Source organism: Mustelus asterias, chromosome 24 (genome assembly GCF_964213995.1).
Source record: "Mustelus asterias chromosome 24, sMusAst1.hap1.1, whole genome shotgun sequence".
NCBI lineage: Eukaryota > Metazoa > Chordata > Chondrichthyes > Carcharhiniformes > Triakidae > Mustelus > Mustelus asterias.
Genome location: NC_135824.1, coordinates 50676947 through 50698958, shown reverse-complemented (window position 1 = coordinate 50698958; position 22012 = coordinate 50676947). Strand labels below are relative to the sequence as shown.

Sequence of the window (22012 nt, the reverse complement as noted above, 5' to 3'; positions counted from 1 at the left end):
TGATGAGGGGAAAAGTTTTCAAAGTTTATTTATTATTGTCACAAGTAGGCTTACATTAACACTGCAATGAAGTTACTGTGAAAATCCAAAGAACCTGCTGTTTTATTGTGCAGTGTTATTGATACTGCTGTACAGCATTTGATGATCCAGGTACTAATATTACCAGGTTCAAGTGTGAAATGGTGGCACACACAAGCCTTCAAGGCCCTAGAAAGTAAGAGGGATAAATTACAAAGAAAGAAAACAATTTAAAATACATATTCGGACACCCAAAAGTGCCTTAAATCCATTTTGTTTAATGCTTTTTGATCAATATCACAAGTAGGCTTTTCTATGTTTCTATTAATAGGATTGAGGGTAAAAGGTAGGGATATGTTCGACACAAGTTGTGGGGCCGAAGGGCCTGTTTTGTGCTGTAGTTTTTCTATGTTTCTATTATCGCTGCAATGGAGTAACTGAAAATCCTCTTGTTGCTGCACTCCAGCACCTGTTCGGGTACACTGAGGGGAGAATTTAGCATGGCCGATGCACCTAACCAGCATGTCTTTGGAATGTGGGAGGAAATCGGAGCACCCGGAGGAAACTCACGCAGACACAGGGAGAATGTACAGACTGATTGATCAATAAGGGGATCAGGGGTTATGGGGAAAAGGCAGGAGAATGGGGATGAGAAAAAAATCAGCCATGATTGAATGGCGGAGCAGACTCGATGGGCCGAGTGGCCTAATTCTGCTCCTATGTCTTCTGATCTTATGGACTCTGCACAGGTAGTGACTCAAGCCAGGAATCAAACCCGGGTCCCTGGCGCTGTGAGGCAGCAGTGCTAACCGCTGTGCCACTTTTGAACAATTGAATGAATGACTAGAGACAGTAATCCTGTTTTTTGGTGGGGCTGATGAAGGGACAGATTTTCAACAGGGCTCAGCTGTTAATATAGTGCTGCTGCATCTTTAATGTTCACATCCCATAACTGGCAGACAGGGTGCTTGGTTTCACTTCAACTTGCCACGCCATAGACAATTAGCACGCTCCATCAAGAATACATGTCCCAAGTCTGCAGTGGGAGGTATTAATCTGGAATCTGGCTGTGAGGTAATTTTAGCCAAGTTGCGGAATGCCTTGACAAATGCTTTAGTCTTCAAAAACAAATTTGAGGAAACTCCAAAAGGTACTCTATTGGATACTGCAACATTACATAGGAACAGGAGTAGCCCGAGTCTGTCCCACTATTTAGTGATGAACTTGAACATATAGTCTAGATGGACTAAGTGTTAATTGTCCAGGTTGTGGGAAGTTAAACCAAGTGCCCTGCCTGCCAGTTCAGAGGTTGTGAACAGAAAAGATGTCGCAGTGCTAAATGCACAACAAGGCACTGTTCAACATCTGCTGACTTCTCGTATCCATATTTGATCTTTTATGCCTTGATATCTTTGGATAACAAAAAGGTCTTAAAATTAACAACTCACTAGCATGAGTTGCAAGTTTGAAACATTCCTTTTCCTTACTTCTGGATTTCACTAATTCTTTAGAGGATGCCTCCTAGTCCTAGACTCCCGAGCCAGCAAAAATAGTTTATCCATCTACCCCATCCTTATCCTTTCAATATCAACCTCCCATCAAGTCAACCATACTTTCCAAATTCCAGTGAATACAGCCCTAGTTTATGTAATCTCATTTAAAAAAAATGGAAGATTTTCTCATTTTTACAAATAATGCAACAAACTCTCAGATTGGTACAGTACAGCAAGATCATTTTCAAACAGATTCGCTTGGAAGAGAGAGAGGAAGAAAGGAATATTACTATTACTGGTTCAGATTGTTCATTGTATCCAGTGCCACTCGCCACACAAGTAATACAAGGATATATTGAAGGATGGGGATATATCTGGGTACAGCCACAATTGGCTTAGCGGTGAGAGGATCTTTGTTACGGCTTTAGAGTTCGACCCCTTGCCACTGATCCTGGGTTTCCCAGGCAAAAAGATCAGTAATGCGAAGAGGAACATGCTGTACAATATCCTAACATTTGCAGCACGAAGCAACATCCTGACTTGTTTACTTGGAGCCAAATCAGATGCATTCTACAAAGTTTTGGGATAAGAACTAGAAGCAGGAGTAGGCCATTTGGCCCCTCGAGCCTGCTCCGCCATTCAATAAGATCATGGCTGATCTTTTCGTGGACTCAGCTCCATTTACCAACCCATCACCATAACCCTTAATTCCTTTACTGTTCGAAGATCCCTGAAGTTTGGGGACCCCAACAGTTCTGGGCTCTGCATTGTCTAGTTTACTCCTGCAAGGGTTTTCCGTTGAGTCCTGTGGCTCTGTCACCCTTATCCCGTGAGTTTTGTTGTGCACCATGTAATCTCATTTTGTAATTTAAACCTTTGAATCCAGGTATCATTCTGGTAAATCCATGCTGCATTCCCAAGGCCAATATATCCAAAAGGTGTGTGCCCAGAACTGTTCAAACTACACAGATGTGGACTCACCAGAGCTTTGTATAACTATAACACATCTCTCTCTAACTTGTAACCCATTCAATTTTATGATTATTCCATTCAACCTTTGATTATTTTCTATACCTGTTCATGATATTTTAATGATCTGTTTGTGTGGAATCCCAAATCCCTTTGGACCGTCACTGTTTCCAGTCTTTCACAATTTTGAAATTACCTAGGAGTGAAAATACATTTTGAAAGCTCTTGGAATGTTTTTATCGAGGATTCCTTTGATTTTTGGGGGGCTCTTTGAAGGTAAAGCCTCCGTTAAATACTATTGAAGCAATGAGAAAGCCTTGGTGTGAGGCAGGCAGCGTGGGTTCCAACAATAACTAAACAGGTTTCTTTCTTTCATCAGCGCCCTGCAGAATCCTTCTCTGGTGGCTGACAATAAAACAAAGGCCAGGAAGGTAGAGCACTTCAGGATAGACTGAACTCTTTGGGTGGGATTTTCCAGCCGCGCTTGCCCCAAGGCCGGAAAACCCCGTCCAAGGTCAACAGATCTTTGCATGGTTCGTGTCCCACCCGCTACGATTCCTGTGGCAGGTGGGACGGGAAAATGACTTTTTCTATATTTTGAAAACTTTAAAAAAAATGTACAACGAATAAGAGAGCCAGTTCTTTGCTTAAAGAGAAACTTAAAAAAAAAACAATTTCTCCCTCTACTCCAGATCTCTTCACTTTTAAACTATGCTTCTTATGCAGGTATGTTAGACAGATATAAAAGGAAGCAAGCTATTGGAAAGGATTTAAATTTTTTTTGGTTTGGTTATAGTTATTCCAGCGGTGGATTGTAAACTTGAAAGCCAGGCTCAGGAGGAGGGTTTAAACATAGAAAATAGGAGCAAGAGGAGGCCATTTAGCCCTTTGAGCCAAATTTCTCCTCATCTCTGTCCTAAACAGTCTACCCTATATCGTCAGCGATATGGGCGGCACGGTGGCACAGTGGTTAGCACTGCTGCCTCACAGCACTCACCTGATGAAGGGGCAGCACTCCGAAAGCTAGTGGCTTGTGCTACCAAATAAACCTGTTGGACTTTAACCTGGTGTTGTGAGACTTCGTACTGTGTTTACCCCAGTCCAACGCCGGCATCTCCACATCATGGCCTCACAGCGCCAGGTTCGATACCCGGCTTGGGTCACTGTCTGTGTGGAGTTTGCACATTCTCCCCGTGTCTGTGTGGGTTTCTTCCGGGTGCTCCGGTTTCCTCCCACAATCTGAAAGACGTGCTGGTTAGGTGCATTGACCTGAACAGGCGTCGGAGTGTGGCGACTAGGGGAATTTCGCAGTGACTTCATTACAGTCTTAATGTGAGCCTTACTTGTGACTAATAAATAAACTTAAACTTTAACTTTATAAACTTTTTGGACTGACTCCTGGTTCTGGACACCCCCACCATCGGGAACATCCTTCTTGCATATACCCTATCCAGTCCTGCTAGTATTTTATAGGTTTCTATGAGATTCCCCCCTCATTCTTCTGAACTCCAGTGACTACAATCCTAATTGACTCAATCTCTCCTCATCTATCACTCCTGCCATCCCAGGAGCCAGTTTGGTAAACCGTCTCTGCAATACCTCCTAGAATAAGAATATCCTTCCTCAGATAAGGAGACCAAAACAGCACACAATATTCCAGGTGTGGCCTCACTAAGGCCCTGTATAATTGCAGCAAGACATCCCTGGTCTTGCACTTGAAACCTCTCACTATGAAGGCCAACATAATAGAAAGATTTTTTACTGCCTGCTGCACCTGCTTGCTTACCTTCAGTGACTGATGTACAAGGATGCCCCTGTCTCATCACACAGTCCCCTCTCAATTTATGGCCATTCAGATAGTAATCTATCTCCCTGTTTTTGCTACTAAAGTGGATAACCTCACATTTATCCAGATTATAATGCATCTGCCGTTCATTTGCCCATTCACTGATATTTGTAAAAATTGTGTTGATCTTGATAGCAAGTTTATTTTCATGCTCCCGTTTTGAAGCTTTGGGGGAAGTGCTGGTATTGTCGCTGGAGTAGTAATCCAGAGACTTGGGGTAATGCTGTGGGGACCCGGGTTTGAATCCCACCACTGCAGATGGTGAAATTTGAATTTAGTAGAAATCTGGAGTGAAAAGTCTAATGATGAAACCATTGTCGTAAAACCCCATCTGGTTCACTAATGTTCTCTTGGGAAAGAAATCATCCGTCCTTGCCTGCTCTGGCCTACATGTGACTCCAGATCCAGGGTGATGTAGTTGATTCTTAAATGCCCTCCGGGATAGACAATAAATGCTGGCCCAGCCAGTGACACCCACATCCCATGAACAAATAAACAAATGAATATCTATTTCCCCACTTATTGTTGTTTTATCTATCCCATTCATGGACCAATGCGTTTTGTTTCATTATGTCTCACCTATTACTTCTGGTATCCCTGCCGGCTTTCTTTAGGTAGCTGGATCTCCTGTCCCTCAAGGTACGAGTTGGTTCTGGATCACATTTTTTTTTGAAGACCACTCACTAACCTGGTTTTTTGGCCATTAAACTCTTTACCTACAATAAACAGGGCAATCTATCATCACAATGCAATTAGCCATACCAAAATATAGAATCTTAACTGTTTCTCCTTTCAAATGCTTTGCCGAACACTATTGTAATTTCTATCTGAGAAGTGTTCACTAAATATTAAAACTTATTTGTTCATGAAATGGTTATTGACAAGGCCAACACTTATTCCCCCAACCCCAATTTCCCTCGCAGGTGGTAGTACGCTGCTGTTGTCTATGGTGTTGGTACAATCAGTGCTGTTAGGTAGGGTGTTCCGGGATTTGACCCAGCAGTGCTGAAGAAGCAGTAACTCACCAAGTCTGACAGCACCTTCCAAACCTACGTCCTGCACCAACCAAAAAGGACGAGGGCAGCATGCATGGGAACACCACCCCGTGCAAGTTCTCCCTCCAAATCACACTGCATCCCAACTTCGAACTATATCACTGGCCCTTCACTGTCATGGACTCAAAATCCTGGAACTCGCTTCTCAACACACTGTTATGTGTACTGATCCCGAATGACTGCATTGGTTCAAGATTCCCAGGCCCACCACCCCATTACACCCCATGCATTTATCATGGCCAATCCACCTAACCTATATATCTTGGACACTAAGGGGAAATTTATCATGGCCACTCCACCTTGCCTGCACATCTCTTGGACTGTGGGAGGGAACTGGAGCACCTGGAGGAAGCCCACGCAGATACGGGAAGAACGTGTAGTCTCAACACACAGAGTGACCCAAGCCTGGAATTGAACCCCGGTCCCTGACGCTATTTTCCAGATACCTTCTGTAGACTTATAACCTGGTATATTTGGTTCCTAGTGCTGACAGTCTTGCAGCCGTATCTCTGTAATGACCACCATGTGATACCTCCAAGCTAAGTTTGACTCTGGAATTCATTCCATTATTGAAATAATCCATGTATTTCTATAAAGAATGCTCAATTGGGCCACACACCGTTCTACTGGAGTATGTTGCTCAAGTTTCTGATTTCTCTACTGGAATTACATTACACCTTTTTAGTTATTCCCCTTAGCTGTAATCAATAAAGCACAATTTCCATTTTTTAACTCTGCCTTTCCTTTTGTACATTAATGCTGCCCTGCACTTCCTAGTCCTCATGGTTGTTTATCCTTGCTGCTAAGACATTGATCACAGCTTGGTTCAGGTGGAACCCTCCCAATGTTACATTACTTTCCTGCCTCAATGTTACATTAAATGAAGTTGTTTTTCTTCTGCTACTCTTTTCAGCCTCAGCAAGTTTGCACACGGTTCCGGTTACAATCCAGAGGTTACAACTCTCAAAGGCCTGTTCTAGTAGCTCTTAATATTCCCCTACTCTTGCACGTGGTTCTGTGTTGCTTTTTCTTACTTATCCTTTCACGGGAATGAGGATGTCACTGGTTCGGCCAGCATTTTATTGCCCATTCCTAATTGGCCCTCACTGCCATCATGAACTGCTGCAGGCCATGTGGTATAGGTATACCCACAGTGCTGTTAGAAAAGGAGTTCCAGGAATTTGATCCAGTGACGGTGAAGGAATGGTGATATAGTTCCAAGTAGGAATGGTTTGCAGCTTGGTGGGGAACTTCCAGGTAACGATATTCCTATGCATCTGCTGTCCTTGTCCTTCTAGGTGGTAGAGGCCGTGAATTTAGAAGTCTAGGAGATTTGTTGGTCCCAAACTATTGTTCCCCTCTCTCTCCAACATCCGTTCAAGCACCAGAAAAGCAATAGGTCATGTAAAACTCTCAATCCTGCGTATAGAGGGTGCAATTTGTCCTGTCAATTACAAAATCCCTTTCCCCTGCTGTCCCAAGGTGCAATGGTGACCATCTGGCTGTATTTAACCTTGCGCCACAGATAGAAAGTACACCCTCCCTGTGGGATAGGATTAGCTTTTCCAGATCCTCATTCTCTACCTCACCTGGTTGCCCTACGTGGTACACTATGAACCACAATCTAATCCTGCATCTCTCAACTAGACATGCCCCAGGCTGGATCCAATTGTCCAGGCTCACTTCCCCTAGCCTCCCATGTTAGAGTGCCTGCAATTCACAATCCGGATCAATGACTCCAAGTTGGTGAGAATCCAGGTAGGGACATCTGCAGGTGTTTGCTCAGGACCATCTTACTGTCCACAAACTGCAGTCCAAACACCCATAATTCTCTGCCATGTTTGAAGCTAAAAACTAGACTGTAAACAATTAGGACAAAGTTTCCTTTCAATTCGCAAATTGTTTTCAGAATCTGGACAAAAATATTAAACACTTAGTGCCTGAAGCTTAAATCAGCCACAAGTATTGGATGGGTGGGGAGTGGAGCAGTACCTTCTTTCCAGTCTCGCCAACTTTTCCGTTCATTTGCAGCCAGTCTTGTGTGCCAGAAGGTGCTGTTAATTTTTAGTCCATTCTTAAAGTTACAAAGCCAATGCGCAGAGCGGACAGGGCAAGCCCTCAATCCATCTCCCTGCTTGCTCCAAAACCAGTTTCCTCCCACAGTCCGAAAGACGTGCTGGTTAGGTGGATTGGCCAGGCTAAATTCTCCCTCAGTGTACCCGAACAGGCACCGGAGTGTGGCGACTAGGGGATTTTCACAGTAACTTCATTGCAGTGTTAATGTAAGCTTACTTGTGACACACAAAAAAAGTCAAATTTAATCCAATTCATGATCCCCATAAGAGAGACATACAAGATCCAAGCTGATGAGAAAAGGCTTTGGACCCGATCTTGGGCTTGATCTGATGCTTGATCTTAGCCAAAAGGCCACACTAACCTACAATTGCTGCCCGCAATAATTAGCAACTATTTAAGGCAGTCGCTTACAGCTCATTAATATTAAACTGCTATCGACAGGGAAGTTTCGTAACTAACTTTGGAGTTCCTTTTACAATTTTTAAAGTTCTAAGTTAAATACAAAATATTTCAACTAAGTTTCAGTTTGAGAATTGCTCACCTACTGCTTCACAAAGAATTTCCACCGTTGCCAAATTCTCAGCTTGATTCGATTTATTATTGTCACATGGAGTAACATACAGTGAAAAGTATTGTTCCTTGCACGCTATACAGACAAAGCATACCGTTGATGGAGAAGGAAAGGAGAGGGTGCAGAATGTAGTGTCACAGTCATAGCTAGGGTGTAGAGAAAGATCAACTTAGTGCGAGGTAGGTCCATTCAAAAGTCTGACGGCAGCAGGGAAGAAGCTGTTCCTGAGTCGGTTGGTTCGTGATCTCAGACTTTTGTATCTTTTTCCCCAATGGAAGAAGGCGGAAGAGAGAATGTCCGAGGTGCGTGGGATCCTTGATGCTGGCTGCTTTGCCGAGGCAGCAGGAAGTGTAGACCGAGAACTGCCCTTTTTTTTTGAATCAGTATTTTTAGATGACACAGTAAGTAGTTTCACAACACCAGGTTAAAGTCCAACAGGTTTATTTGGCAGCACGAGCTTTCGGAGCACTGCCCCTTCATCAGGTGAGTTAGATGACAGGAAATGGGAGATGGTGGCACAGTCTTGGGCTGTGAATGACAAGTTTAGGATATATGATAGGAATTTGATATTCGCCATTGAGTGAATTGCTGGCAAGGTTTGTTGTGAAAAGGCTGGATGTTGTAATGGGGGAATTTTGTATTCAGGAAGGCAGAGATAGAGATTTCTGTTTGTGACCTCATTCTTGGCAGTTTCCAATCTCTAATATTGTTTTAAAACTTCTTTGGTTGAAGGATTCCTTTCATATGGATCAGTAATCACAGACTCTATAAATGTTCAAAGTATCTGGGAAAGTTTGACGTGGAATTGTTTGCGTTATTTGTTGACCACCATTCCGTGAGATCCAGGACTGGTATATCGGGTTAACCATTGTGGCTTTTGCAATGGATTCCTGTGGACTTAGCAACAGAATGGCGCATGATAACTTCTGGTTAGTAATTTTGGAGCTTGAGGTTTATGAATTGAAAGCCACCAGGATAGTGGGAGGAAATTTCCTCAGAAATAAATGGACGTTCATTTATTTGAAGACCAATTATGTCAGTCCATAATGCAACATATTGTGAATGATCAGTCACTTCTGTGTAACCAGATATATTCTGATGTTTTAGCAAAAAACTGTACTTCATTTTAAGGGAGGATCCTAATTTTGGTGACCAGGGGCCCAAAATTTCCTTGATAACATTTAGCACAAACCAGGCTTTTGATTTGTTGCTTCAGCATCTTATTCGGAGGGTGACTTCCACATTTTTGCTCTGTTCTCCTGTCTTCATGCAATATCTTTGGGTGAGCATTTTGTTTGTATAACTCCAATCTTTTGTTTTAGTTATTGTTCTGAGCAGTTCATTAGGAGCATGTAGGAGAGATCATGGGACTGGGACAGCTAGCTCAAGCCAGGACATTTCCCGACTTACCAGACGATCCTTGGTTCAGAGGGCTCCATTAAAGCCAAATTTCACTCGGTCGGGGGGGGAGGAGGAGGAGAGGGGGGAGAAGGGGGAGAAAGAGAGAGAGGAAGGAATGTGTGTGCACGTGCGTCCGTCCATCCATCCACCGCCCCAGGTTAGAGCCAGGCCTGTTGACCCTGGAAGCAGATCGTCGATGGTCATGGGGGCAGGCAGGTGATAAGGCGGGCTGTTTAGAAAGTCTGTCTCCATTCTCTGAGACTTGACCCCAGTTGTTTTGCATGCTGTTAGTCCTTTGATGCCTTTAATAACTAACAGCTTATCGGTGAAGGAAAGCCTCAATACGCTTCTGATCAGAAATGCCAATCTGATCGTTATCAGTAAGTGTTCATATTTAACCCTCCTGCTATCCAGAAATCATCCTAGAATTGAAAAGGACTGCGCTCAAACTAACAATATTTTCCAAAGACAGAGTTTGTTGAAACTGCACAATTATCTCCCTGCATCCTCCTGGTAAGGTTGTGGGTTCACTGCTTGAATTTTCTATTTTCATCGCGCACCTGCATTTGTGGGTTGTTTTCTTTTGCTCTCCTCCTGCTTTCCCCTTCTTGTTTACTCGTGCTTGTGTACACCTTTCACCCTTCTGTCTTTCCAGATGAGCAGGCATTGTTTTCGTTTAAGCATGTTAAAGGAAGATGGTGGGAAAGGGAAAACAGCAGGGGTCTGTCCTCCAGCAGGTTGTAGGTTCACCAGGATTTGCTTTTTAATTTTCTATTTTCATTAAACATGTCGCTGCAGATTTTTTTTTTGGTCTCTCCTTATGTTTTCCTCTCCCTGTTTACATTTATGTGCATCTCTTTGGCACCTCCACCCTATTGTTTGCACTTTTTTTTCATCCCTTACTGTAGGAGCTTATTTTACATACTGCATGACTGCTCTGCACTGTACATTGTTGAAGAAGGAAGAAGGGGATAGACATAATGATGTATTCTACATCAGGCAGCCTACTCTTGGTGGTGGGCAGATTATTGGATAAAATTCTTGAGCGTCAGTTGTCCTTTAGAAAGGCATGGATTAATCCAGGGTAGTCGGTGTGGATTTATGAAGGGAAGGTCAAGTCTGATGAATTTGATTGAATTTTTCAGGAGATAAGGAAGGTTGATGGGGGGGTAATGCATTTGATGTAGTCTACATCGATTTGAGCAAGGCTTCTGCCAATATTTAAGGGAAAGTGGCAAGTTGGATCCAAAATTGGCTCAGTGGCAGGAAATAAGGGGATGAAAATAGTGCAAAAAATAGGGTGGCAAAGAGACACAGGTTGGCAGGTGCTTTTGTGACTGAAAGGCTGTTGATAATGGGGTCCCACAGGGCTCAGTGCTTTCACTGGCCCCTACGTTTAAGAAGTTTTCGGATGATGCAAAAATTGACCATGAGTTTGATGATTGGAAAGCCTGTGGGAGGATATTTATGGACTGGGCCAAAAGTGACAAATGGAACCCCATCCAGAGAGTGCGAGGTAATCCACTTGAAGGACAAACAACACACGGGGATATACAATAAATGGTAGGATGCTGAGAAGTGTAGAGGAATGGAGGGACCTCGGAGTCGGTGTTCACATGCTTAACTATAGCAGGACAGCTGGACAAAGTGGTTAAAAAGGCTGACAGAAACTTTTCCTTATTAGCTGAGGCATAGAATATACGAGTCGGGAGATGATCATGTTAGAATTCTATCAAATACTAGTTACGCCACTGAGAGTACTGCTTCCAGTTCTGCTCGCAGTATTGCAGGAAAGATTTGAATGTACGAGAGTGGGTATAAAAGAAATTTAGAGGGTGTGAGGCAGCTTGGAGGGTGATTTACCCTCCACCCTTGGTGATTATTAGCTGTACCTCCCTTCACCTTTCTCTCTTTCTGACATTCAGTTTTCTGCCTTGGATATCAGTCAATAACATCATGCCCTATTCTTTCGCTCTAAAGTCTTGACTGACCTGTTTATTTTCAGCCCGTTGCAGCTTTACTGTAATAAAAAAAAAATCAAACCGACTTTGTCTTTTGTGTGTTCACTATATCAGATTCTGCTTTTATTACGTGGGAGTCTGTGGTTTTGTTACGGGCATTTTGTGGCTTAATTCTGTCAGGTTAAACGACTCCCCTCTGTTAACCTTTACAAATGGGTGTGTTGTCGTCTCAATTTGGAAATTATGATTAAAGAGCAAGGACTCTTGGCAGTATTTGCCCCTCCTCTTTGTGACTCTAATCAGGGCCAATTCCCAAAGTTTGTTAACTTCTATTGTATTGTGCGCCTTGCTGACTCGTGCAGTTCTGAAGGTTTGCTGCACTTTCAAAGGTGCAGTCCTTCAGATGAAACCTCAGGTAAATCTCACAATACTATTCTAGGACCAGTAGGGGAGTTCTCACCTGTGACCTGACCAATTTCTATACCTCTGCCAACATTATGAATATACATTGGTCGCTCATTTCATTGCAGTTTATGGGAGCTTTCTGTGTGAAAATTAGCTGCTGCATTTCTTCGATTACAACAGTGGCTACAATTCATAAAAAGGTACTTGATTAGATGTAAAGCTGTTTGGAATGTCTAAAAAAATCATGAAAGTCACTATATAAAGACAAGGTTTTTACCTGTGCAGGTGATTGCTTGTAGCGCTGTTACATAAAATATGCAAGTCAGCCCAAAGAGTTACTTAGGTTAGAGGGTGTAGCGGGATAAATGCATGGGATTACGGGAAAGGGCCTGGGTGGGATCCTCTGTCGAAGAGTCGATGGGCCAAATGGCCTCCTTCTGCACTGTAGGGATTCTGTGGTTAGTTCTTAGAAGTGTCAGTGTTTGTTTTCTGATGTTACATGAACCTCTTGCTTCAAGCCAGTTCAGATTGGGCATGTTTGCCACTAAAAATTTCCAGCTGGATTTTGTGCTTCCCCGTGGCTGGGTTTGAAAGGCTGTTGTATGTAAAATCCAGCACATGGCCTCCCTGCCATCCACCCACCTGCAAATTATTTTCCGAAACATTTCCTCGTGGGACATATTTTCACTGCCTTGACAGACTCCCTACCAACATTTTAGCTCGGGAAGGTGGGGCCCATGGCAATTCAACTTGTAGTTGTAGTTTTTATCAGGATAGACAGCATATAGTGTGTAACATTTATTTTTGTGATTAAAATATTTGAGTTTACTCTTCAAACTAAATTTGGAGCCCCTTGCTGAAAATTGTACTATTGAAACTCTGCCAAGCATTCATAACGACAATAACAGCCCATGGAAATATCAATAAAGTTTTATTGAAACTGCACAAACAGATAATCTAATCTACACCAGATGGCCTGTCAATCAAAGCAGTCCAGCAGATGGTGCTATTTTAACTCTCATTGACAGCTTCTGCCTATTTTTGTTTTCAAATTTAAAGAGCAGAGGATTAAAACAAAACTTCAGACCATGACATTTGCACAGACATCTGCCCTTCAAGAACATTTGCATCAACCCCATCAATTTGTGACACCCACATTGCGAGCCAAGGCCGTTGGGATCTGTTTGTACTCCGTACTAAGTTCGAATGGCCCTATTGTGAATCACACTACGCCACCCCTTTCTGCTGGCAAAAATTGAATCTGCCAAGAAAGGGAGCAGGTCTTCCACGTCGGGTGAAAATTGCCTGCCAGTTTTTTAAGGGTCTATTGAAAATATGGCCCAATGACTTTAAGGGAGAAGTATAGGAGACTGTAGGTTAATGCTTGGGTAGATATGAAGTGAAACATGGCTGCTAATACTCTGCTGCCTGCATCTTTACGGTTTGGTTTGTTTTCATGCACTTTCAGCTGCCTTGCCTGACAATCGGGAAGCAAATTATGGTGGGGACCAGAACTCCTTCAACCAGTACGATAAGCAAGCTGGTGACTTTGGAAGGCCTGATCAAGGAAATGCTGGGAGAAGCTTCGAGAAGCAACGTATTGAGCAAACAGCAGCACAGCCGCACAAACAAGGTTGGCACATTTGTTGACATAAGCCGGTCAGTTTGATTGGCTACGTTAGAATATGTTTTAGGCAATCAAAGGCAGTGCAGAATTAGATTTTAGTAACCGATCCAGTTGACTCTGATAAAAGTTTAGTCCCCTTCCCTCTGCTGCTGACGCTAATAAGTTGCTATCACCCAGTGAGTTGTCGGAGAGTGTCCTCAAAGTAACTTGCACGTTGATGATTTCCACTTGTGTTTTTCAAGCACTGTTGGTCTTGTACTAAACGTAATGGCGGTCAGACCTGTGTTCTGCAGCTCAAGTGCTTAATGTTTTGCCGTTTTTATTTATGGTTTGAAGACTAATGAATCAAGTTTTAGAAGCACTGCACATAATCTCCTTCTGTCTAGTACAGAAAATGGTGCCTTTTTGAAACTTGTACGCCCTTCATTTATTTATTATCACTGTCACAAGTCGGCTTACATTAACACTGCAATGATGTTACTGCGAAAATCCCCTAGTCGCTACACTCCGGCGCCTGTTTGGGTAACACTGAGGGAGAATTTAGCATGGTCAATCCACCTAACCAGCACGTCTTTCGGACTGTGGGAGGGAACCGGAGCACCTGGAGGAAACCCACGCAGACACGGGAAGAACGTGCAGACTCCGCACAGACAGTCACCCAAGCCGGGAATCTAATCTGGGCCCCCTGGCGCTGTGAGGCAGGAGTGCTAACCACTGTGCCACCGTATCGCCTCAATTATGGATTAAAGCAATTGCTGTAAACAATTGGGCAAATCCTCAATAGATTTTTCTCCCATCCCACTCTGCTTATACTCCTGTGGAAATCTGTGGCCTAATAGCTCGCAACTTGTCAGGATGGTAATTACCCAGCACCCACAGTATCTATAAATTGTCTTTTAAAATAAAGTCAGAATGGCAAATTTAGTAGTGAATGTTTACATTTAGTAGCAAATGTTTTTGAATGATTCTTTATGCTTTGTTTTCAACTGCATTTCCCATGGTGGGATTTGCCTGTATTAATCTTTTAATACTGTGCATTGCTTATGCAGAATTTCAACCAGTTGAAGTTAAGGAGGAGCGCCTGGATCAAGTGGAGGTCAAACAAGAGACACAGCTGAGCAGAAAGAGGCCCTACCCTCAACAAGGGCATGGTTATTATGAATACCGAGAGGACAGGAGTTACAGTCGGTGAGTTAACACTAAGCAGTCTTATCGTGGAAAAGACTGGCTGGGTGACTGGTGGGAAAAGAGTTATATCTTCTATCCAATGTGTTGCAATTGATGTTTGCTTGATCCTGGTGCTGGGTGAAATATCAATGGTGTTCATTGAGTTATTGACTGAGGGAAAACCTAGCCTTGTGCGCAAAGAAAATCACTGGAGATTTGATATGGAGGTAAATTAATCTTTCTGCCTGTGAACTATTGTCCAATTAATGAGTTAAACAGCGGTATTTTGCTTTCTCATAGAGCAAAATCACCCCAGCCACCCGCAGAGGATGATGAAGAAGTTTTTGATGAATCACTGGTGATGATTGACACTTGTAAGTATTAAACAGTGCCTTTACAACAAGCTATTTTCAGGGTAATCTGAACTGGTTTGACTTGATATGTTCTTGTTTCCCTGTCTTACATTTTTCCATGTTTTCCATCCTAGATAACTGTGATCTGCACTTTAAAGTGGCTAGAGACCGCTTGAGTGGCTACCCCTTGACTATTGAAGGATTTGCATATCTGTGGTCAGGAGCACGAGCAACATATGGGGTCAACAAGGGGAAAGTTTGTTTTGAAGTTAAGGTACTTACATTTTTCTTTAAGGGCAAGGAATTGCCCTTTATCTTTTTCTCCCCACACAAGTCTCTCAAGGCCACGGAACTCTAGCTAGACAGTTGAGCTGCTCCTAGGTCTCCGCCAGTAGTGCTCATGAACCACTTGCTGGGATGTACTTGATAGTAGCCTTACAGGACACTCATTTGTCCTTCCTGGACTAGTGGCAATGCATCTGGCCCTTTGCACACTGCATCTAGCAGTGTCACAGAAACCGGGAATTCAAGAATCATATCTTGCATCCCTGTGCTGCATAGTGGGACTACCCATGTGATGCCCCTATTGTGCTTGATAATGATGGCTTCACTTTAAAGTTGCCCTCTAAAGTAGCCATACTGTAAAAGAGACGATAGGTATTTTATTTTATGCATATTAAGTGCCTCTTCCTGAACATTTATCTTTGCAGATTGAGTCACCATATTATCCGTAGGAAGGCAAAAATCCATCCAGTTTAGTAATTTTCTCGTGTATTGGAAGAAATAGTGGCTTGATCGTACAGAATTTGCATGTTGCTGAGAAAAGATGTGCTGTTGAAGCTTTACATCTTAGTCAAGCTAGGTGCAAGAATACCAAATTTCAAAGGGAATGACAATTTATATTAGATTTGAAAAGCGTGCTGATTGGTTAGCAAGGGGGCTCTCGTCACGGCGTTGCTATGGAGAATGCACTGCAGATTAGTTACCCCGCAAGCCTTTATTTAAATTAAATAAACAAGTTGACTCTGATTAGTCAAGAAATTGCCATGAGAATGTGGTGATGGATTTTCAGAAGGAAAGTGGGATTCACGCAGATTTATATCAAACAATTAGGTTTCGAGGAGTCTTGAACAGGTGAGGACAGATGTAACATAGTGGAAGGTTTTAGGAAGGAAACTTACACAGGGTGGCAATAAGTATTTTGCTGAGCAGCGAGGAAAGTCCTGGATCTGACGAGCAGAAGGTCTTCACCTGAACCGATCTGGGACCAGTGTTCCAGCGAAAAGGATAAATAGGATGGCCACAAGGATTTTAAACTAGCAAGTTGGGGGGAGGAAGGGAAGAGTAAAACTATGGGAGATATAAGGGTTAATAGAAAGCAAAAGCAGCAGGTTAGCATGTGTGGAGAAGGTTCTAACTACATCGAAAATCAGGAAAAAAGCTCAAAGAAAGGAGAACTCGGGAGATGTTCTTAATGGAGGTGTTAGAATTCAAAAATAAGGTACAAAAACTAGCATACGAGCACTTTATCTGAATGCTTGTAACATTCGAAACAAGGTAAATGAGTTGATGGCACAAATCATTGCGAATGAGTATGATTTGGTGGCCATCACAGAGACATGATTGCATGGTGGCCACGACTGGGAGTTAAATATCTAACCAAGGATCTCAGACTGTTCGGAAGGACAGGCAGGAAGGTAAGGGAGGTGGTGTAGTTCTGATATTTAAGGATGACATCAGGGCGGGAGTGAGAGATAATGTCGGTTCTATGGAAAAAAAGGTTGAATTCATTTGGGTGGAAATTAGAAATAGTAAGGAGAAAAAGTCACTGATAGGCGTAGTCTAAAGGCCACCAAATAGTAACATCACGGTGGGGCGAGAAATATACAAAGAAATAACTGATGCATGTAAAAATGGTACAGCAATTATCATGGGGGATTTTAATCTACATGTCAATTGGTCAAGGCAGCCTTGAGGAGGAGTTCATAGAATGTATCCGCGATAGTTTCCTTGAACAGTATATGATGGAACCTGCGGGGGAGCAAGCTATCCTAGATCTGGTCCTGTGTAATGAGACAGGAATAATTAATGATCTTACAGTTGGGGATCCTCTCGGAAGGAGCAATCACAGTATGGTTGAATTTAAAATACAGATGGAGCGTGAGAAGGTAAAATCTAATACCAGCGTCTTGTGCTTAAACAAAGGAGACTACAATGGGATGAGGGAGGAGTTGGCTAAACGAAAACTTTATGGTGGGACAATTGAGGAATAGTGGAGGACTTTCAAAGCCATTTTTCACAGTACTCAGCAGAAGTATATACCAGTGATAAGGAAGGACTGTAGAAAAAGAGATAATCAGCCATGGATATCTAAGGAAATAAAGGAGGGTATCAAATTGAAATAAAATGCATAAAGTGGCAAAGATTAGTGAGAAACTAGAGGATTGGGAAATCTTTAAAGGTCAATAGAAAGCCACGAAAAAAAGCTATAAAGAAAAGTAAGATGGATTATTAGAGTAAACTAGGTCAGAATATAAAAACAGACAGCAAAAGTTTCTAGAAATATATAAAACGAAAAAGAGTGGCTAAAGTAAACATTGGTCCATTAGAGGATGAGAAGGGGGATGTAATAACTGGAAATGAGGAAATGGCTGAAGCATTGAACAGGTACTTTGTGTCAGTCTGCACAGTGGAAGACACAGATAACATGCCAAAAATTGATGACAAGGACGCTCTGGCAGGTGACCAGAAATCATCATTATCACGAAAGAGGTAGTGAAGGGCAAACTAATGGGGCTAAAGATAGACAAATCCTTGGACCTGGTGGAATGCACCCCAGGGTACTAAAAGAGATGGCGGGAGAAATAGCTAATGCACTAGTGGTAATTAACCAAAATTCGCTGGACTCTGGGGAGGTTCCTGCAGATTGGAAAACAGCAAATGTGATGCCACTGTTTAAAAAAGGAGGTAGACAAAAGGTGGGTAACGATAGGCCGGTTAGCTTAACTTCTGTAGTAGGGAAAATGCTTGAATCTATCATCAAGGAAGAAATAGCGAGACATCTGGATATAAATTGTCCCATTGGTAAGATGCAGCATGGGTTCATGAAGGGCAGGTCATTTTTGACTAATTTGGTGGAATTCTTTGAGAACATTACGTTCGCAGTGGACTTTGGGAAACCTGTGGATGTGGTGTATCTGGATTTCCAGAAGGCATTTGACAAGGTGCTGCACCAAAGGCTGCTACGTAAGATAAAGGTGCACGGTGTTACGGGTAATATATTAGCATGGATAGAGGATTGGTTAACTAATAGAAAGCAAAGAGTGGGGGTAAATGGGTGTTTTTCTGGTTGGCAATCAGTGACTAGTGGTGTGCCTCGGATCAGTGTTGGGATTGTAATTGTTTACAATTTACATAGATGATTTGGAGTTGGGGGCCAAGTGTAGTGTGTCAAAATTCGCAGATGACACAAAGATGGGTGGAAGAGCAAAGTGTGCAGAGGACGCTGAAAGTCTGCAAAGGGGCATAGATAGTCTAAGTGAGTGAGCGAGGGTCTGGCAGATGGAGTACAATGTTGGTAAATGTGAGGTCATCCATTTTGGTAGGAATAACAGCAAAATGGACTATTATTTAAATGGTAAAATATTGCAGTATGCTGCTGTGCAGAGGGACCTGGGTGTCCTTGTGCAGGAATCTCAAGGAGTTGGTTTGCAGGTGCAGCAGGTAATTAAGAAAGCAAATGGAATTTTGTCATTCATCGCTAGAGGGATGGAGTTTAAAAACAGCAGGGTTATGTTGCAGCTGTATAAGATGCTGGTGAGGTCACACCTGGAGTACTGTGCACAGTTTTGGTCTCCTTACTTGAGAAAGGATATACTGGCACTGGAGGGGGTGCAGAGGAGATTCACTAGATTGATTCCGAAGTTGAGAGGGTTGGCTTATGAGGAGAGACTGAGTAGACTGGGGCCATACTCATTGGAATTCAGAAGAATGAGGGTAGATCTTATAGAAACATATAAAATTATGAAGGGAATAGATAAGATAGAAACAGGGAAGTTGTTTCCATTGGGAAGTGAAACTAGAACTAGGGAGTATGGCCTCAAAATAAGGGGGAGAAGATTTAGAACTGAGTTGAGGAGGAACTTCTTTACACACAGGATTGTGAATCTGGAATTCCCTGCCCAGTGAAGCAGTTGAGGCTACCTCATTGAATGTTTTTAAGGCAAGGATAGATAAATTTTTGAACAGTAAAGGAATTAAGGGTTGTGGTGAGTGGGCGGGTAAGTGGAGCTGAGTCCACAAAAAGATCAGCCATGATCTTATTGAATGGCAGAGCAGGCTCGAGGGGCCAGATGGCCTACTCCTGCTCCTAGCTCTAATGTTCTTGAGGTCTGAAAGAAGTTGCAGTGATAGGGTTACACAAGGCCATGGAGTGATTGTAGGGAAGATTTTGATATCTGCGCTTATGAGGTGCAGCAATCCAGCGTTGGTTTGCGTGTAAGTGACATGGCTCTGCCAGCAGTGAAGGTGGGTCAGGGTTTTAGTGTGATGACCGGAGAATGGAGCTGGGAGTAGTCAAGCCTTGTTGGACGAGATGTGGGGATTGAAACTTTGTTTAGGGCAGTGTTGGGGTAATAGGCACGTTCTGCTTTAGTCCAATTGAGCAAGTAGAATCAGGGGAACCGCAGGTTGATGTTTGCAAGTGACTAGACAGCGCAATAGCAGTTGTGAAATTAAGGCTGAAATTTTCCGGTTCTTCCCACCGATGGGATGTTCCAGTCCCGCTGATGGCGACCCCTTGTAGCGCATTTCTGGCAACAGAGGGTGTGGACCGTCCAAAAACCCCGTAGACATTGGTGAGATCGGAAAATCCTACTGCCAGCCAGTGGCGGACCACCTCTGCTGCTGGAAAATGCACCGCGGGAGAATCGGAAAATCCTACCCTAAGTATTCTGTATTTAGGTGCGAATGGCACTGATACTGATTTCTCTGGCCTGTATGCTATATAAAAATGAACTCTCTTTAGCAAGGGTAGGATTTCCTGAATGGACTCTAAAGGTGACTTTTCCTGTAGTTTTGCATGGAAAGAGATGTCTAGGCAAGCTGTGAGAACAAAGCATTACAAAGGTTCCATTGCAAGAACCGCAGTGACTGGTGTAGCTTTTCCACCACCTGAAATGGAACGGAAATTTCCCCCTGCCCTCTTTCTGTCTTGGGAGTTCTTCCTCCTCTTCATCAGTGAAGATGTGGCACTAGCTGCCATATTCTGGTAAGTTTGAAGGTCCCAAAGCCACTTTGAGAAGTTACTGAGAGAAAGTAAGTGTGTAAGAGGGTGATTGAGGGGGTTTAGTTACTCAGGAGTTAGAACTCATTTTACTCCTAACTTTTCCTGGATAACTATTCTGATAAATAAGGTGGAACCATCTCTGACATTAACTCAAGAGTTTTGGAGGGTTCCAGATGCAGAGAAATTTCCTATTGGAAGTCTAAACTTCCCAGTAAGAGCATCCGGAGATTGGAAGTTCTGGGCTTATTTCTTTTGTTCAGTTGGTGAGGAAGGCTTGCTTCCAGACAACATTGCTCAACTCCTTTATCAGATGTTATACAGGTGGATTATTGAGAAGACTGGTAACTAAACCACGTTTCCTTCCTTCAGTGGTTGTGATGCTTCTTGCAGCTTACATCTTAAATCCTTAAGATTAAACATTAGGGAATGTTTCTCCATTGGAATTGAGACTGACTATCCTTTGCAGTGCAGTCCTGTAATCATGGCAAAGGATATTTAAGATGTGGAGATGCCGGCGTTGGACTGGGGTAAACACAGTAAGAAGTTTAACAACACCAGGTTAAAGTCCAACAGGTTTATTTGGTAGCAAAAGCCACACAAGCTTTCGAAGCTCTAAGCCCCTTCTTCAGGTGAGTGGGAATTCTGTTCACAAACAGAGTTTATAAAGACACAGACTCAATTTGCATGAATAATGGTTGGAATGCGAATACTTACAATTAATCAAGTCTTTAAGAAACAAAACAATGGGAGTGGAGAGAGCATCAAGACAGGCTAAAAAGATGTGTATTGTCTCCAGACAAGACAGCCAGTGAAACTCTGCAGGTCCACGCAACTGTGGGAGTTAGAAATAGTGTGACATGAACCCAATATCCCGGTTGAGGCCGTCCACGTGTGTGCGGAACTTGGCTATCAGTTTCTGCTCAGCGACTCTGCGCTGTCGTGTGTCGCGAAGGCCGCCTTGGAGAACGCTTACCCGAATATCAGAGGCCGAATGCCCGTGACCGCTGAAGTGCTCCCCAACAGGAAGAGAACAGTCTTGCCTGGTGATTGTCGAGCGGTGTTCATTCATCCGTTATCGCAGCGTCTGCATAGTTTCCCCAATGTACCATGCCTCGGGATGTCCCGAGGCATGGTACATTGGGGAAACTATGCAGACGCTGCGACAACAGATGAATGAACACCGCTCGACAATCACCAGGCAAGACTGTTCTCTTCCTGTTGGGGAGCACTTCAGCGGTCACGGGCATTCGGCCTCTGATATTCGGGTAAGCGTTCTCCAAGGCGGCCTTCGCGACACACGACAGCGCAGAGTCGCTGAGCAGAAACTGATAGCCAAGTTCCGCACACACGCGGACGGCCTCAACCGGGATATTGGGTTCATGTCTCACTATTTGTAACGCCCACAGTTGCGTGGACCTGCAGAGTTTCACTGGCTGTCTTGTCTGGAGACAATACACATCTTTTTAGCCTGTCTTGATGCTCTCTCCACTCCCATTGTTTTGTTTCTTAAAGACTTGATTAGTTGTAAGTATTCGCATTCCAACCATTATTCATGTAAATTGAGTCTGTGTCTTTATAAACTCTGTTTGTGAACAGAATTCCCACTCACCTGAAGAAGGGGCTTAGAGCTTCGAAAGCTTGTGTGGCTTTTGCTACCAAATAAACCTGTTGGACTTTAACCTGGTGTTGTTAAACTTCTTACAAAGGATATTTAATGCAGGAATGAACACCAATGCTAAACTTGTGGACTATAAATCGAGTGTTAAAGCCTGAATGGATTACA

The 22012-nt window shown here is 43.2% G+C and overlaps 1 protein-coding gene across 2 annotated transcripts in view; it reads left to right on the top strand.

Annotated features, from left to right (window-relative positions):
* LOC144511370 (heterogeneous nuclear ribonucleoprotein U-like protein 1) overlaps window positions 1-22012 on the top strand; it is a 60541-nt gene that overhangs the window by 2827 nt on the left and 35702 nt on the right. For both annotated transcript variants that reach the window (XM_078241666.1, XM_078241667.1), the window contains exons 2-5: window positions 13264-13428; window positions 14472-14610; window positions 14890-14963; window positions 15077-15216. In XM_078241666.1, the coding sequence (XP_078097792.1) occupies window positions 13264-13428; window positions 14472-14610; window positions 14890-14963; window positions 15077-15216 (518 nt within the window). The remainder of the gene's footprint in view (window positions 1-13263; window positions 13429-14471; window positions 14611-14889; window positions 14964-15076; window positions 15217-22012) is intronic.